This window comes from Opisthocomus hoazin, chromosome 4 (assembly GCF_030867145.1).
Source record: "Opisthocomus hoazin isolate bOpiHoa1 chromosome 4, bOpiHoa1.hap1, whole genome shotgun sequence".
Lineage (NCBI taxonomy): Eukaryota > Metazoa > Chordata > Aves > Opisthocomiformes > Opisthocomidae > Opisthocomus > Opisthocomus hoazin.
Window position 1 is genome coordinate 68,165,663 of NC_134417.1, and position 19,420 is coordinate 68,185,082.

Sequence of the window (19,420 nt, forward strand, 5' to 3'; positions counted from 1 at the left end):
CATTCTGGGTAAAGATCAGGTAAGCTCTTACTCAGCAACTAACCCGCTCATGCACCTATATCCTCTGTTTACCCTGCCATGTAGAAGCAAGGTACACATCACTTACTTATATAACCTGATTGCTGTTTGTATCCTTACCTTCCTGTACTGCTCTGGCCATTTACTCAAAGCGCAGCATTAGTTCCTAAGTTTCATTCTCAACTGAATGAAAACAGCATCTTGTCAAAGTTTTTTGCTCCAGGTTTCCTGTCTTTTACAGTCCCAAGCTGAAATACTTCATTTTATTCACAGTAGTCTATAACAATTCAGGATCCTATGGTACAGAGGATTTATTTTTGAGAGTGACTCATTTGTTCAGGTCAATTTTGAGGGTCATGCTTCAGTAAAAGCTTTTTAATTCCACCTTCTTTCTCATCTAGAAGCAACTGTAGAGTCCACAGTAAAGCCTCTCACCTAGAGAGCTGGCAGTATTTAATCCATTCTTTGAAGCAATATTTTCTTTGTGAACCATCTCCTTTTGTTAAAGATGGTTTGAAACAGAAGTGGGCCCAAGTTCCATGGGAGAGAGGTCTGTGGTGGCCTCCATGGTTTTGCTTTATTTAGGTTCTTTTCTGTTCAGTACTGAAGTCTAACACCACACCCCAGGAAGTGGGGGGGACTTTTTTCTATTAACCAGACTCTGGTTTTCTAGTAGCAATGGAAAGCTGGTCTTCATTGCAAAGCCAAACCATAAGTGGTAAGGCTGAGATTGTCTAGTCTAGCCATGATGAACTCGGGAAGAGACCAGGCAGTCACAAGGGCAGCTTCTGGGGATCTCAGCATGCAGGCAGCTGTAGTTTGGTCCTTGGCACAAGTTAGAGCTACATGTTCTCCTTTTCCCAGGGGCTGGGGATAAGTGATGTGAGAGACTGTAGAAGAGCTGGATTGCACCCAGCTGGAATATGTATGGTGCTAGATGAGTTGGGTTTGTGACTATCTAAAGACCTAGAGTAGAGCAAAGCAGCTAGAACAAGGCCCAAGATCTGGTACTAGGTATTATGACTGTTCCCTCAGCTAGGTAATGCCAACAGGCGACGGACGCGTGTGGAAACATGCCAAATTGCTGCAGGCAGATCCAGAAGAAGACCTGTATTCTAAAGCACAGTCACAGGCTGCCACTTTTTTAATGCTTTGTTTCTTTTGGTATTGTGGAAGGAATTCTCTTCTTTCTTTTAGCAGATGTTTGACTTGATCAGCATAAGAAGCCAACGGTGTTTATTTCTTTCTGCCTCTGTGGTTTTTTTCAGCTCTGAGACAGATTATTAGAATTTACTGTTTGAATGTGCATATTTTGTTTGATTATTGAGTCTTGAAACATGACTGAAGAATGGCTGGGGTTTTTTTAAGGCCTGTCACTCTCAGTGTTGTCAAGTATTTCTACATGTAAATACATTGTAGTATCAGCACAAGCCTCATTGCATGCAAAGCTGACCACTTCTGTAAAGAACTGAGCTGTCCCATATTCCTTAGAAGGCTGCTGTGCAGCTCAGAGATTAGGGCATCATGGGTTTGATTTTAATACGCAGTAAGCCCTGGCAAGTCTTTCTTTGACTTTTGAGGACTCTGGATCAGGTACGGCAGTGTTGCTAATGTTATTTTTGCTTCTTTCTTTCTGTAAAAAGATAAAACACTTTTCAAGTGAAGTTTGAGGTAGTCTGTCAAAAATATTCTCGGTACGGTGTCGATAGAGAATTCTATGAAATATGCTGCTTAATGGAAATATATTTCCTTGTATTAGTTTTGAGTTAAGTTCTGAATATCACTAATGGTTAAAAATATTACCTCATCTTAAGAGCCAGTTTTCCTTTCTAGTAGCTGTTGCACATAGCTGCTTAGTGCACAGAGACTTTTGAGGTAAAAACCACTGCATGTAGGCAAAATATCTTCCAGTAGTGTTTATATACACGCACATGATGTGCAAACACACACAAACGCACTCTGACTGACAACGGATGTACCTAGAAATATTCTGCAGCAGCAGCATCACACTGACTTATGTGGTTCTTCCTAGAAATACAAAAAGTAAAATTCTGATTAGTTTTGTGTGTATAAACCATCAAAGAAATGAATGGCTTCTTTATTGGTCGAGTTATCTTACAGTAGATGCTAAATCTTGCTTTCTTCAAAGCACAAATGTTTTAGCATCAAAAAGAGGAGATCACATTCTGAAATAACAACTTGATAGTGGGTGGTACATCTGATCAGGATTTGTGTCTTCTATAAATAGATGATTTTTTGCTTGATGATTTAATTAATGAAACAGTAACAACAATTCTTCCACTTTTCACAAAGCAATTAATTAAGCTTGTGCATAAAGCAGAGACAAATGTGAATAAAGAGATAAAATTGCTGTGTCCTGGTTTCAGCTGGGATGGAGTTAATTTGCTTCCTGGTAGCTGGTGTAGTGCTGTGGTTTGGATTTGGGATGAAAATAATGTTGTTAACACGCTGATGTTTTTAGCTGTTGCTAAGCAGTCAAGGACTTCTCAGCTTCTCATGCTGCCCTGCCAGCGAGGAGGCCGCGGGTGTGCGGGGAGCTGGGAGGGGACACAGCCAGGGCAGCTGACCCAAACTGGCCAAAGGGATGTTCCATATCGTATGGCATCCTGGTCAGGGTGTAAACTGGGGGGAGCTGGCTGGAGCGTGCCACAGCTCGGGAACTAACTGGGTGGGCATCGGTTGGCAGGTGGTGAAAACGTGGTGAGGTGGTGCTGTGCATCACTTGTTTTGTACATTCTTTTATCATTCTTCCCTTCCTTTTCTGTCTTACTAAACTGTCTTTATCTGAATCCACAAGTGTTACTTTTTTTCCAATTCTCTCCCCCATCCCCCTGGGGGGTGGGGGTGAGCGAATGTCTGTGCCTGCTGGGTTAACCCACAACAGCCATTACCATGTGCACTGCATGAGACCCATAGCACTTGAAAGGATGTCATTTTTACCTTTTGTCAGGAAATAAAGTGCTTTCTAAAAGCCACCAGGGTAGTTTGGTTCACTTTAAAAGGGGAACTATTTTAATGTTTCTATAAACAGACAAAATATAATCATCTTTCTCTGAGAAAAAAACATTGTCTCGAGCCATACCTATCTCTGTGATGGAACTGAAAACACGTAATAGTGGGAGAACCACTACTCAAAAAAGAGATTAAACAAATGTAATTATTCAGGCTGATATTATTGCTGGAAACTAAAGCACATGGTATAATGTAGTGATTATTACCTTCTCCATCACAGTTAGAAATAATAATAGGTCTTCAGAGATAGATTAAAGAGTATCCAAGGCTTGCTTTATAAACGCAGAATACTTAGCGAATGGTTTAAGGATAGTGATGGGAAAATACAGTAGGCAGTCCCCAGCAAGGAAAGCAGACTCACTCCTCTTCCAAACCAGGGATGAAAAATATGTTGAAGTCATTGTACAAAGGCTAAAAAGCCTACGCTACCATCACCTGTCTTGGCCTTGTTACACCTTTTGGAGAGGCAGGTTTTGGAAGGGCTGTCTCCCTGTGCTGGAGGTTGCCATGCAAGGTGCTGCAGGGTGCAGCGAAGCATCATCATCCCTCTCTCCCTTCTTCATCTCCTCTCTCCTTGCTCTCCAGCCTTCCAGCACACTCCAGACTGGCATTTCCCTGGTATCCTGGGACTCACACACAGACGAAAAGTTTCCCTGCATGGCCTAGGTGCTCCTGCAGGTCTGTGGGGTGTCCCTGGGGGCATGGAGGGGAAGGGGAGGTGGGCAGTGTCCCCACTGCTGGAGCAGAAAAGCCAAGGGGGGAGTGGGCACTGAGAGGGCTGGAGGCGGCCGGAGGTCTGCCCGCACAGTGCGGAGCAGGGCTGCCTCGGGCTGCCCGGGCAGACGCAGAGCAGCGTGCAGGGCAAGTGCCAGAGTCTGTGATCGTGCAGAAATGCCATTACCTCGTAACTGAGTGTCACCTACCTTCTGAATTGCCACCTCTGCCCTGCTCAGTCCTGGTTGTCAGTCACTATTCCAAACTGCAGGTGACGAAACATGATTAGACAAATTCTTTATTTTCCTAAGCAACTTGTAATATTGCATTGACTTCGTTTTAAGTAATGTTACATGGTCAGATCAGTGAGCCATTTTTAAGCATATTCATTTAAGAAATTGCATTTCTTGTTGTCAGACTCTGTGGAGGTTCAGCACAGTGTTTCTAGCAAGCAAGAGGGAGGTGCGTTAGGGAGAGAGTCAGTTCACGGTGGAGATTGAAGCCAGGTTTCAATCAATATGCAAGCCCAGATTTCTAGCCATCTGTAGTTCTGTCCTCTCCAGCTAGTCTGTGGTGAATGTGTCAGGCTTAGTCATACGGCTGAGAAAAAATTTTCTACAAAGTTTGAAGAAAATTGTGCAAGTCATTTTAGCATCCCAGACCTGAAGAAGCAGCCATGCAGGAGCATCTCTATAGTGAAGTTAGAAAGATTCCACTTTAAATCCTCCTGAACAACTTGAAGCGACAGTTTTTTGTGAGGTTGGGAGACCACGAAGCAACACCAAAGAGCTATATTCTACATACTGCACTGTATATTCTCTAGCTATATTCCCTCATTTTTAATCAAAATGAAAGGACAAAAATAAATTAAAAAGAGTCAAAAAGGTGCCCCAAAGATAATGTGAAAGCCCCGTTAGTGAGAAATGAACAAAATAACTGAGTTTAAGAACAATGTTAGGGAGCTTAAAAAAAAAAATTACAAATAATCTTTCATGATGCTGAACTGCTTTAAGCAATGAAATGAGCCGGTGTCTAAGGGCAAATGTAATTAATAAAATCAGCACCAAGAAGAGTGCAGTAGAAATCACAATCATAAAAGCAAAAGATTTTGAAGAAGATTTTTTATTTGGATTCAAGGATACTTTGTATGAATTTAAACATTCTGCTAATTGTTTTTGTGGCATGATTTCTATGGAAGCTAATGTTTTAAAGGGTTTTATAGGCCTCTTCAAAGTCCCCTCAGAACTAACTAGAGTAGAATTAATCTCATCCAGCTTTAGATGTCTAAAAGGAAGATGTCGACATGTGGGCCAGTCAGATTCTCCTCATAGATGGTAAGCAGTTGCAGTATGTCTTCATCTGACCTGTACAACACACTTGCAGTAAAGTAAGATCAGTTGCTGGGTGAGATGAGGAGTGGGTCATGCCTCCCCCACCCCATCGCCCTCCTGGACCCCCCTCTGATTCAGCAGAGATGAGGGAAGCATAGCAAAACGCCTGCTCTCTGGAGTGAAAGGAAGACCCGAGGCCACAGCGTGACTCACTGGCTGGTAGATTAAAGAGTGCCAGGAAACATTCGTGGGTACTGGGGCTCAATTGTCTATACTGTTACATTATTAGAATGGTTCCTGGCATGATTTTGAGTTATGCCAACCAGCCTTTCCCCAGACAGTCCCCTAGGCACAGTTAAGCATGGACCAAAGACCATTCCCAATAAGCAGTTTGCATGCGGTCACCTTTTTTGGGAGGCTGAGAATTTAATAATATGGACATAGGCCACTCTGTGCCTGTTGGTCTCGGTGCCAGAGGAACATTTCCTGTCCCATTTAATTTCCTAGCACAGACATAGCGGCTGTGTTACAGTCTGATCCCTGCTTTGTTCCTGTAGCTGTGCAACCGGGCATTGGTCTGTATTTAAAGTCTGTGGCAAACCAAAATGTAGTCTTTTGTGTCTATGTTGCTCAGCCCCATCCCTAAACCTCTGTTTGTCTTTGTCGTTTTTGAACTGTATGCTATGCAGACAGCAACTATATTTGGAAAGGGCTGTGTATGGTGCAGATCCATTTAAATTAAGCAGTTATCCAAAAGTGAAAATCTGCTCTGTAAAGTAAATGGAAATTAAATGAGACTGACACAATGCCTACATCTTGTCTTCACATTGCTAGCGAGCAGATACCATTAATTTGATTTTTCGTCAGAAACAGGTACCATGAAGTGCAGGATTGAAACTCTTGGGGCTAGATGGTCCCAGATAGCAACATCTGACAGGTATAATAAGGCAGAAAGCTTTATTTCAAAATATAGTTCTCTATCTGACTCAAAATACAGCTCTCCCCTTGCTTCTCACTGAGCATGTTTCCTTCTTTAGGGGCTCAGATACAGCCTCAGTAGACTTTTGCAGATGTTCTTTTTCTTTCTAGTGCCTCTCAGATACATGTTTTATTTATTTTCATCCTGAAGTGCTGCCTAAATCTATTGACAATTAAATAGTTAGAGGCGGTGGTCTGCAGCTATGATACCATTCTTATCTGATATCATCTCATCTTGTCTGGATAGTGGAAACATAAAATGTGCCCTGGAAGAGGAGCATAGTTACCCCTGTAGGTGCGTACTCCTGCCAGTGTGTGAATTATTCTCAATCTTTTTGTATGTATGTAGTGTAATCTATGAAATACAAATGTCATATGATATCCTCAGGGCAGGCAGAGCGGGCTGAGAGGCTAACAGCAGAAAAGGAGCTAATTTGGCCCAGGAGCATTTGGAGGGGTGTGAAATTCGGGAGGAGTTTAGATGTGCAAGGGAGCAGACGGGGAATGCGAGGGAAGGCAGGGCACATGGGACGTGGTGGGGCAGCAGGCCGTGTCCACCCAGGTGTTTGCACCGGAGCAGCAGGGCATTCGGCATGTTCAGTGGTGCTGTCAGGGGGTCCACTGGCATGTGGCAGAGGGGCAGAGCCAAGAGGTCAGGGGACAGCTGGGAGGAACCTGGTTGGTCTAAGAGAGGCAAAGGAGGGAAGTGTATTAGGTGTGAGGAAGGCAGTGTGACATGCTCACTAAAGCCTTCAACCTCCCAAGTATTTAGGAGTCTTGCGCTGAATTTAGGATCTCCGTCAGCATGTGAGCGCAAGCTCTTTGTCCTACAGAGAAGTCACCGTGTGGCACATTATGTGTGGGTCAGATTTTCAGGACAGGCAGAATGTAAGTGAAATGTACCGATGCAGGTGCTTGCTTTTTTCATCCTAAAAATGGAGCTTTATCAAGCAGCTCTGTTTCAATTCTAACTCTGAGGGGGGAGCCTGTCTCACTGGTGGTGTGGCTTTCCTAAGCAAAGCATTTTTTCATTCTAAGTCAGAACTGTTCTAAAGAGGAAGCGATGATCTAGTTGTTCGGCCTCACCACATCTTGTGTGCAGAATGATTTTCAGTTCTACTTATCTGCAAATGTTAATGGAATGTCCACAAATATTTTCTTGGTTTCTATGGTAAGAGAAAGAGAGTGTGAAACTCTGTGTCAAAACCACTGCATCATCTGCATCATCCTGTGCTTTTCAGGAGAAGACCCTGACTACTGGAAGAGTCATCTGTAGCATTATTTGTGTGGAAACGGGCATTTAGTACATTTTGATCCCTTTCAGGTTTGCATTTTGAAACACAGATATGCATATTACAAACCATAAATGTTACTTTGTCACTTTTATAATTACACAGTAATGACAGAGTGTGTCAAAACAGCTCAACACAGATTACTTCCTCTCTGACTATAAAGCAATCAGGCATTTGCTGGAATTTAACTGTAAGACTTTGGAAATAATTTTTTTTAAAGGTTTTATTTTCCAGATTACTCAGAAGTAAAATCTCCCAGTCCCCTGTGTACGCATGCATGGAGCGTAGCAGGGTGCAAATGCTTGGGGAACTGTGTCCGTAAGTGGTCACGTGGGAGAAGCAGCTAACATGCTGCACGCTTCCGCAGCCGGCTGAAAACAGCACTGTTCCCCCTGAGCAAGCACCTGGGGACCGGCCACGAGCTGCCACGCTCCTCTCAGGAAAGGAGCAGCTGCCCTGTGCCGCACTTTCCTGGAAAGGGGACTTCAGTTTGGGGCATAGGTTGTCAGAAGTAGTCAAACTGTCTCACAACCATGCGTCCTCCAGTCCTTTGCCTGTGAGAGTGCAGAGCCTTAGTGTGGCAGGGCTGGTGGGACAGGGGAAAATAAAGCACCCTTTGACTCTGTGCGGGAAGAGCCGTGGGGCTCTCAAAGCAGGAATGGTGGTATTCCTGCAGATCAGAGATCACACAGCTCTTGCTCCTAACACTGTGCCCAGCCACTGACAACAATGGTTTGAAATTGTTGTATCTAATTTCTCAAAGCAACATTTCTCCGATAAGCTTTTCCACAAATGTCCTGAGAGAATAAAAGTGTGGATCAGTTTGAGAGGTATATCTGCATCAGGAAAAATACGTATGTATTTTAGGAGGAATTCTGACTCAGACAGGGCAGCTCCAGTAAAGCTTTTCTGGTTTATGTAGAGAGAAATATTTTGGAAAAGCGTCACTGGTGTGGTACTAAATCAGGAACGAGACAAATGGAGTTAAATAATGCCCAACTTCCACACAGGAATCTGTTTCTGTGGAGAGGTATCTAGAAGTCTAGCTTGCCAGTGCAGTACTTTGTACTGTGTTAATTGAACTGTTTCAAACACAAATTTTATGAATAGAGATCAAAGTGTTTAAAAGGACCGTTAGCAAATACGACCACTTGTGCAAATATCCGTGAACCTCCCTTCAATAGCCATTCAGTAGTTCCAAAGTCTGTCAGGGCATGTAATAATTGTAATAAATGTATTTGCTTTTGTTTCAGCTGGCTTTGACCAGCAAATGCAGCTGATTACTTCTATTGTTATTTTTGCTTAGAAGAAAATTATATTGTTATCATTAAAAAAGCCCCACTCTTCTTACACATTTCTTTGTTCTGATCTTGAAATTCAGAACTTGCTATCCTTGTTAACATAATTTTAAAATCTATTTTGATTCTTATCTTTGCACTTGTTTCTTTTGAGTGTTTTTGTTTTGTTTCATGCTCCTCATGAACTCTGCATTTCCCACCTTTGAGTTTGTGGGAGAAACAAACCAACTGGAGACCCTCCCTGCCCCCAGATTAATAGTCAGTGGTTTAAATTATAGCACACACTAAGAAAATATTGCTCTTTAGCTCATGATCATGTGTCGTTATGGCTGGATTATAACTGCATTTAGGAGTGGGATACTCCCATGGCTCTGAGATTATATTCTAGAAATATAATAGCTCACGCAGGACTCTGAAGAAGCTCCTTGTGTTCTTCTTAAATACACTGAAGATGCAGTCAGCCTCATCTGTATTTGGTCTACTTGTGGGAAACAAAAGGATAAATATAAACTGTCCGGTCTCTGTTGTGGGTGCAGTGTGCAGGACTCATAAAAGTACATCATGGAGCAGTGCCAGTAAAATTCCCACTGGGTCTCTACAACGTGTTGCGACATGAGTGGCAGGACAAGAACAGTCTGAAAGCAGTTGCTTTACGTGGCATATGTCCCTAGGAAAGAGCATATTGTCTGGAAATAAATTGTGAGAGAAGTAGCAGCAGCATGTGGGCAGAGTCACTCACACAACTATAAAAGTCGGGGATCTGCCAGGGGTCCCTGTGCTGTGTTGCTCAGTTGAAAACTGACAGTTTAAGGTACCTCTGTGTGCGAGGAAACCACATTGGACAGCACTGAATGCCTTTGGTAAGGGACAGCTTTGGGAAGGTTTTGACTTCATATGTATCCAACTGATAAAAAATAAGTTATAATTTCTTCAGTTCAAAATGAAGAGAGAACTTTTGAGACAGGGCAGACATGTTTGCCCAGGTTGGCTCATACACTTGAGCTAAACCCACTTCTTTTACCAAAAATAATACATAAACTATGAAGGACTTAGGACAGACATGGGCTACAGGATTTTGTTTGTCCTATGGGTAAACCCACAGCATTCCCCAGCTTATGCATTTCCAGTTTGGCTCTGGTGACTACATCTAAGGGATCCACAAAATTTGTTTAAGAAAAGCAGGCCTTGTTCAATAGACTAACATTTGCTCTACAGAGAGTCCAGATCTCCGCTGGAAAGTATTTGGGTTCTGTAAATTGCAAAAGCTTCAAAAAGTTGTTCTGGTAGTGTGCTGTGATATTGTAATATCACACTGACGCTGTACTCTGATACCGTATTTTTCTTGTACCCTGAACCGCATTGTTCGTAACAAGAAGTGGTCTCACTTTCCGACTCATCGTCACTGCAGCTACACATAATGAGATTTTTCCATACAGGACCCTTTTCTATGCACTGGCCAAACCAGTTTGCCCTAATCTGTGAGATTTTACAATTTGGATTAAACTAGAATTATATGCCTGTGAAATTCCATACCAAGAGAGCAGCTCTCTATAAATTTATCCTTTTCATAGAATCATTAAAGTTGGAAAAGACCTCTAAGATCAACTCCAACTGTCAACCCATCACCACCATGCCTGCTAAACCATGTCTTGAAGTGCTATATCTACACATTTCTTGAACACTTCCAGGAATGGTGACTCCACCACCTCCCTGGGCAGCCTGTTCCAATGCCTGACCACTCTTTCAGTACAGAAATTTTTCCTAATATCCAATCTAAACCTCCCCTGATGCAACTTGAGGCCATTGCCTCTTGTCCTAAACAAAATGGGAGCTGTGTACATAACACTTACGAGGTTGTAGTTCTGTAGCTAAGTGTGCTCTCTCTTACATTCCTTTTTGTTTTACAGGTTGTTACTTTGTGGTATAGAGCTCCTGAAGTTTTGCTTCAGTCCAGCTATGCAACACCAGTTGATCTTTGGAGTGTTGGCTGCATATTTGCAGAAATGTTCCGTCGAAAGTAAGAAATACAGTTTTATTTTCTTTATGGTTTTAATTTGAAATTTGAAAAAATGTGCAGTAGTGTCTGGTACAATCCACTGGATCATATTTGTATTAGAGAGGCCTTATAGGATGTTTTATTTGCAGTGCAAAATGTAAATGCCCATTGCGAATTCGTACTTGTTGCCATCTCAGAGTCTTTCCTTTTTGATGGGAGCCTGCCTCAGCTCTTGGTAAAGCCTGTACGAGCGTTGTTATATTCCTGTTACACATGAATCCAGACGCACATAAAAGTGGGCTAGAGTGGCTGTTGATCAATTTGAGTAAAGCTGCATTCTGGGAAGTGTCTACCCTGAGGAAGGCAGGCTATGGTGGTCCGCAGAGTTTTCTTCCTCTAGCGTTTATGCATTGGAGCATCAGGTGTTTGCTCGTTGTCCGCTCTTGGTGTATTTGAGATCTCAGAAGTCACTGTAAAGTTGATTCCTAGAGGTAGGAAACAGAGGTAGGATTCTTTTAAGATTGAGCCATTTGGCCGGGGTATAGACAGTTAAATGTAGTCCAGAAAAAAACAGATAAAAAACTCTTTTTTTGCTGGTTCAGTTAAATTTGCTATCAGAACTGCCTCGCTACACAATATTACAGCTGGATGCGAATGAGTTGTGAATGCAAGCAGAACATTTGTGTACTGGTCTTTCCCTATGGAAGGACACTAATATGGAGGTTGTACTATGTAGGGTGTGGAGAGGAAAAAACACCCAAGAACCGTAACACAGTAAATCTGTCTCGATATTAACACAATCGCATGCATTTTGGTTGCACTTACTGCAAAAAGTGCATGTTGCCATCACCTGGGTGATCTCCTTGTAGAAACTATAGCATTTTGTTACACCTGCTGTGAAATCAAAGAATATACATAAAGAAAATGTGAAAGAAAATGATACACTGAGTGGCTTAAAAACCAAAATCAATATAATTTACAAGGAGAAGCCATACTGCAAGGGTCTTGAGAAATAACTATTTAATTGATACAATGCGAAGTTCAAAGTACTAATTGAAGTCTTACAAAATAACTTTGGGATTCTACTACTTATTAATGTTAGTATATGGAAAAATCATTTTTCTTGGGCTTCTTGCCTGGTCAAATGGCCTGGGTAGAATTAGTATACTCCACCCTCTCTGTCTCTGACTCAGAAATGAGGTCAGAAAATGAAAGAAAAAAAGAATGTGGATTTTAGGAGTACCAATTAAACCCTCCATTGCAAATTTTCAACGATTTAGTTTTATCCCATATACTGCCAGGTTCACAATAACATTAAGCCGTTGGTATTTTTTTCAGATTTAAATAGTAGAGTCAACAACTTCATTTTATAATTTGCAATAAGAGTGATACAAGACAAACAACTGAACACAAAACTTTATTACGTGCTCAAAACTCTGATTTTTTTCTCATTTAATGTGCAGTATTCTGACAGATGAGAACTCTTGCCATATACAAGTACCACCAATTTAATTTTATTTTTCCTTTTATGATGTATGAGTCTCACTGACTCTCCAAATCCCCAAATCTAACATCATAAATTAAATTAGAGACAGTTAAATTTTCTACTTGTTTACAAATGCAAATATTACATTAATATTACAAAATCAGAGATTTTCTTATTTAGTAGAAATGAGATCTGACTTGAAGCAGAGTTTGATAAAACCAGGACTTGTATTATTCTTGCCAAATGCAGGGTCAGTCTGACATTCTCAGTCCTAAATTTGGAAGACTGTCAGAAACTGTAGAGGTCAGGAATCTGCCAAATCTGTATGTACTATGTTGTTTCATTGGAAACAATATGACTTTCACATACTTCAGTATACAAGCATGATTTGGAAGACTAATCTAAAGCCTCGTTGCCATAAAGCTACAATGAACAGCACTGAATGCTGTCTCTGTGGACTGTTGTACTGGGTTAATGTTGCAATACTCTCTGTATGATACATGTTGTCTTTCTGATTGTCCTGATGGATTGCAAAAGAAAACCCATGTTACTGTGACCTTGGTAGCAATAAACTGTAAAATTTTGCAAACTCCATGGATTATTTCCAAAAGATTGAATAAATGCAACAGCTATTTCTGCTGATGAAGGGTAGTGCCCTTGGGTAATCACCCATCTGCATTTCCACTGGTGTTGATAAGGTAAGAGTATGAGAATGCAGCTAAAGCTTGGAAGTAGATGTTGGTTTGACATTAAGACAACCTTTTATTTTTACTGTCTTGCTGGGTACTTGTTGCCTTCTTTCTCTCCTCTCTTTTGCTTTCTTTTTGAAATATATTGAAGTGTATAAAGGAAATTATAGACACAAAAAAATAAAATAAATAGATCTGTGTCTAGATGCACCTAGAGTAAGTTTGAACACTTCTCTCATCTTGGCTGATTCAGCTAAACAAATTACACTTCTCAGCTGAGGACTCTGCTCCTACTGCAATCTGAGGTTTGTATAAAGTCATAGCTATATTTAAAACGTGCACATCTGAATTATGGTGCAGATTTGTAGGCGTCTGCATATGTCAATGCACAGAGGTTATATCCTGAAACCCCTTACACAGATTCCCAAGGACCCGGTCTCTACTTACAGATCAGCAATAAATTGCTCAGTACTCAGGTGTATGTGTTATGTATGCAGAAACTATTCCACCTTGTGCATCTTTTTCTCTCCATGTGCACTGCTGATGAGAGCACCCCCAGATAAAGTATTACTTGAAAATTTCTTTATATGGTGGTTTCAGTTTTAAATTTCATATCTAGTTAAGTAGGTTGCAGTAACTTCTAGACACATTTGGATGGACTGTACTTACCTAATGAAAGTGTAAATATATTTGTCACAGTGACTTTTCATTGTGATTTAAAAGCTATGGTGCATTGATGATAATAACCAGTAAGGAAAATTGTAAGGTATGCTACGTCTTGCTACTGTATCACAGAATCCTTCAGAAATACAGCTGGCAGGACTGATGAGGGCCAGATGGCCTAGAGGCATCATTTGGCACAGCAAGAAGTTTAACATTTTCTTTAATGTTTAGGTAAAAATAAGGATTACTTATACAAAGGTTTTCCTTCTGAGGCTGAGTATTTTCCTGGCCAGTAGGAAAGGGCCTTGTGCCTCCTACTCAGTGAACAAGTCATTAAAGAGAAAGGCAAGCATGGGAGTAGCATCCACTTCTGTCTGGATACATGAAACTCTTCCAGCTGGCTCAAGGACTGCGGGCGGCTCCAAAGCAGGAAGCCATGACTGGTGTTTTAGGGAAAAAGGGACTGTCTCTCTTCTTGCTTGGATTAGGCAAAACCTAATCAAGGTGAGTGAGTGTGAGAGGGGAAGGAAGACTGGAATCTGAATCTGGGTGAAGTGACCTATAAAGAAAGCAGAGATCACAGGTCCTAGACTCTCTTCTGAGTAGGCAGTCTTGAATAAAAATGTGGAAGTGTGTCGATGCTTAGTTCTTAGTGCATCTATACATGCCCAGTCCTCAAAACCACAGTCTTACATGATTTCGATCCTGCAGAGACTAGGGTGTTAGCAGATGTGTATGTGGGCCTAATGAGTCAGACTTCTATATAAGAATTGCAGCTAGGCAATTTGAACTATAATATTGCACAAGCAGTGGAGTTTGTCTGTCTTTGTAGTAAATATAGAGATAAAAATCATCAGAAGAGAATTTTTGTAGCCTATGTTATATTCGTAGCCGAGTCAAGCTGAAGAAGTCATACATTTGAGAGTGGCCAGTGTTGTGACTGCATGTGTAATCTTCACAAACATTACAGGTATCAATTCAAACCCAAAACTTGAAAGACAGTGCTCTCCCAAAAAACCTTTCCGCCTCTCCAAACCAAAAATAAAACAGTATTATCTCAGTGCCCCAAGCTACATCCAGACAAGAGGGAAAATAATTCCATGCACGTGAGCTTCTTATGGAGACCATTCATGTACTAGCTTCATGGTGTTTTAATCAGCCTGCTGTTGGTAAGATCATCAGTCCCAGAATGTCATAAGCCACAAGATTGGCACAAATAGTATGAGGTTATTATTTATTCATTTTTAAGTATTAAATCATGTTTTTAGCAGTTGTCTCATTTTTCAGCTTACTCTGCCGGCTCCTAATACACGAGACAGTTACTGCCTTACCAACTGTGCTTGACAATTGTAGCAGCAAAGAGATGTGTGACTTTACTAAAATACCTATGATGGGACAAGTTCCCTCATGGGCACAAACAAGAGGCATAGGGAAACAAGCTATAGGCATGCGGGTCATCTTTCAAGGGTATAAATTTGTCCAATTAGAGGAGTTATATCATTGCATGCGAAAAGCCATGAGCCCAGGACTTTGTTGCTGTAGGTAATGTGTACAGATGTGATGAAATCAAAGCTTCGAGCCTCATCTTGTGATCAGGATGTGATGTGAGCACTGGATTTGTGACCTACAGGCTGCCTTTAATCATAAACATTTAACAAGCTTAAAAAAACTAGCAAGACATTCATACTCATTCTTAGACACAACATCTTGCAGTATAATTTTAAAGTATCTTTCACACTGAAATATAGTAAATCTTTATTCCCCTTTCCATACAAGCCACAGGCTATTAGTAGAGTTTGAAATGCAGCCATCAGATTGATTGTATGTGCTTTTTCTGTGTCGACTCCAGAACCAGGTGGCAGGATAGGGCTGTGGAAGGAGACAGGGCACCCACCTGCCCCTGGATTCCACCTCTACCTGTGAGCGAGAGAAGAGCGGTCAGCTCTGCAGCTTAAGTTTCAGTTGATGCCTTGTGGGGTAAATGTGGTCAAATGGTTGCAGAAGAAAACAGCCAAGAGTAACAGGAACACCTGTTTTCAAGCTGTCTCCAAAAACTGAAGCTGCATAGGAAAATTTGAACTTCTGTTGCTGAGTGAAAGGAATAACTCTTTTTAGCTGGATCATGTGGTAAAGTTTTGGCTTCCCTGAAATAGTTGTTGAAATTAACCTTGACTTCAAAGAGGCTTGTGACCTCTCTAGAAACAATTCAGTGCAGCAGAGTGGCACAAAGGGTGGCAGAGCTAATCTCTGTTAATGTGCATAGTACAGCACTCAGTTGGAGGGATCTCTGTGAAAGACAGTGTTGCAAACTGGCGAGGAGGAGAGGGTATTGCATAGTGTCCCAGCTTCCATACATTGTTTGCACTTCTTTCCGTGGTCTTGTACAAGCTTTCAGTTGTCCTATATGTGAAATATAAACCTCAACAGGTAAACTTCTCGGGACTGTGAGACTTTCAATCAAAATAAGGGTTGCAATGTACATGGAAGATATGGAGAACTGTCAGTTGAAGAGCTGAGGCTGGAATTCCCAGTGTCTCTCTTCTGATCTTTGTGACACTGTGTAGCACAAGCAAAAGAGTGTGTTCAAGCTAAATTTGCAAGAATGTAAGCCAATCAGTATGATTGTTGTTATCTGTCTGCCAAAATATCACACATACACATAAAAAGTAGTTTCAAAGGAAGTCACGCCATGAGTATGTGAGCTACTGCATGCATGCCCTTATCCAGAGAAGGAGGTACATACTTCCGTTTGTTACTAGCAGGCAGCTAAGTGATAACTCATAACAGAGCCTACAGGTTCTCTGGTGCTTTGAGTGGGACGAGCAGCTTTTAGCTCGTAAGAGATCTGCAGTCCAGTTCATCCTTGTGTCTGTTCTTCTAATTAGCATCAGTTTCATCATGTGCTCATTTGTTCTGAATTAGCTGTTCCTACAGGTGCTGATCTCTCACAGACGTAGTCTTTTAAGGTTGTACTTTGAAAAAATTAGGCAATGTTCAGCAGCAGAACCACAGGTTCTCAACTGCCTAAGCACATTCTTCATCTGGAGAATGAAATAAAGAGGCAAGTGGGCTTTGGGGAAAGTGATTCATAGAAATTCTGCTATTGTGGAGAATTGCTTGGAAATTTGAAGTACTGTGTCCTCTACTCCAGACGTATCCTGGGTTAGTCATTCCTGGTGATGAGTTCCTTTGCTGTGTAATGGTCTTGAGGAACAGGCAATGAATCCGTAACTTTGCAAATGCACACCTGATGGGAGGATTTATATGTACTAAGTGACCCTCACTTCAAATTAAGTAACAGTATGTCATCACTTAAAAATGTTTTGCATCAATATTGTTCAATTATTCAAAGCATGGAGGGAAGCAGAAGCATTTGTTTAAAGCCTGTAATCAACAGTAAAGCATCATATACTGGAGCATTAGCAGCAAAATACTATGCAACATAATATGGTGCTTGTTTTTCTAAGTACAGCACATGTTTTTGCCATAGCCCAAGTGCATCAGTGCAGGCAAAGATGTCACTTAAAATACTTTGATTCGGACAGGACCAGAATGGAGAGACCACATATTCGTATGATACATCATAAACAAAACTCTGTCTCAAGCTGAAATCAATGGATAAACTTAGCATGATTTATGTAGGGTAAGAAGTCATGGAAAAATCACCAGAATTTCTCTAGGGAAGGATTATATTCCATGTCTTTTTAAAATTATCTTTATTAAGAGTTGTTTTGCACACTGTTATGAATTTTCACCAAACTGGGTTTTTAATTTCTTGCTGTGTGTATGGATATCGCAGATTAAATCCTGACTGTACAGAACACAAGAGGAAGAAAGGCAACTGAGAGTAGTGAAGACTTCAGTTTTGTTTTACCTTTCTGCACACGTGAGAATAGTACCATGAACAGAGCCTGAAAAGAGACTCTAAAGATAATAAAGAGATGCTAAAATATGAATACTGCCATGTAAGGAGTTCGAGGCATACTTCTATGACACGACTTTGTCTCATTTCAGATGCATTTTAATTCTATGTCAGTTATTTTCCTGTGCTTCAACATATCTGATCATTTAGTCCTCGCTGCTTTAAGTGGGCAGTGTAGCTATGCAGAAGTAGGAATATTTTGCTTTGCTTTGTAGACGCTGTTTTTCTCCATACAGTAAAGTCTGTACCCTTTTTTCAGCTCTTAACTTAACCCTCCCTTTTTGTGCGCTGTTCTCTTACTTTCAACACATTTCTGAAATGCCTTTCAAAAGCAGAGAGAGAAGAGAGCTGTAATATATTTTCAAATCTTCTTCATGATGGAAAAATGAGAGAAATAGAGGGAGTAGAAGAGAAATCCGTGAAAGAAGAAAAAAAAAGGGATGTATAACTGGATATGGGGAGGGAAGGTATAATAAAACCAAGACAGCAGAGACATCTAGGCAAAAAGCAACATAGTAAATATAGCCATGAATAGTGCTTACAAGTTGGGTTTTCTGTATAAACTGGCAAACATCTTAAATGTGGTTTAAGAGAGAACTGTTCTCTTTATCTTGCAGCAATTTTAAACACAGACTTTGCAATCACATTATCTGGTGTTTTCCAGCGAACCTTAAACCAACATATCTAGTGGACCAAGAGCTCGAAAGTGTAATCATTCACTTGGCTGCTTGCTTGCAGTTAGATTTTGGTAGCAGAAAAATTAAAACAACAACTTTTTTTTTTTCCTTTTCTGTTTTGTCTTTGTTTTAACAAGCAAAGGTGGATGTTGCAGCTTAGAACTTAAAAGCTACACAGCTTGATTTGCAACCTTTGAACCAAGGTACTGTACAGTTCTGGCCTGAGTTTGTTTTTGCCATTTTTGGAAATTATCTTGTTTTGTTACAAGAATGATTTAAGTTGTAAGTGCCATAAAAGTTCACCACAGTCCAGACCAACTGTACTGGGAGAAGGTTCATTCCTTGGAAAGATCTTGTCAGCATTCAAAATCCTGCGCTTTGCACTTTTCCTTCTTTATTCTTCTGCCATTCATGTGCATATGGGTGTGTGGGAGGTTGATGGTTTTTCCAAACCAGACCTAATAAAACAGGATTTTTTCTTCCTCCCCAGCTAGGTGGCCAACCTATTACAAAGATTTTTTTCAAGCATTTTTTAAGTTGAATGGAAACAAGCCACAATTTTGCTTAGTGACCTTAGCGATCTGATGGAACAACAATGACATTTTGCTTCAAACTTAACTAACAAAGGAAGGCACTTGTTCATGTTATTCCAGTTTTTGGATAAGCAGGATTGTTTTCTGTTTAATCTGACCTCCAAGGCAGAACTGCCATTGGCTTTGGGCAGAGGACAATCTCACGTTAATGGAGAAAAGGGCAAACAGAATAATACCACTAATTATCAAGTAGGAAATAGATGTGAATTTCCAAGACAGCATCATCCCATCAAAAGTAAAATACCTTGTTGGTTTTTAGCAGACATTTTCCCTCAAGCCTTTTCTAGCTGATATCTTTGTAAGTGTCTACAGTTGGGCTGATTGATAGCCGTTAGTCAAATCCAGTAACTGTATCAGTCTGTGGTTGGAGATGAGTGGTGAGTGAGTGCCAGGCCATTCACTTGTGGTTTTCCTTCTAGTTTCCAGCTGTGCCAGACTTTCAGTCAGGGGAATAGATCTGTTGGTAAGGGAAACCGTTGATAAACCATAGAAACCAAAAACTGTCACTAACCGTGACAAAAAAACAGAAGGGAACCTTGAGGCAGGGGTAAGAAGACCCACAGAAACAGTGTTAGCTGACCAAGTTTAATTTGACTGTTAAGTTTAGGTGTGGGGTCATGTCAGGCCAGGCAGTGTCCAAGGGACCGGGGCCAGGTGGCCCTGGCCTGACAGCCGGTGGCAGCACACAGCTCAAGCCCAGCGGAAGCTCACGAGAGAGCTCCCCTCCTGG

The 19,420-nt window shown here is 41.1% G+C and overlaps 1 protein-coding gene across 2 annotated transcripts in view; it reads left to right on the forward strand.

Moving 5' to 3' along the window:
* CDK6 (cyclin dependent kinase 6) overlaps positions 1 to 19,420 on the forward strand; it is a 138,271-nt gene that overhangs the window by 88,153 nt on the left and 30,698 nt on the right. For both annotated transcript variants that reach the window (XM_075419335.1, XM_075419336.1), the window contains exon 5: positions 10,572 to 10,681. In XM_075419335.1, coding sequence (XP_075275450.1) covers positions 10,572 to 10,681 — 110 coding nt within the window. The remainder of the gene's footprint in view (positions 1 to 10,571; positions 10,682 to 19,420) is intronic.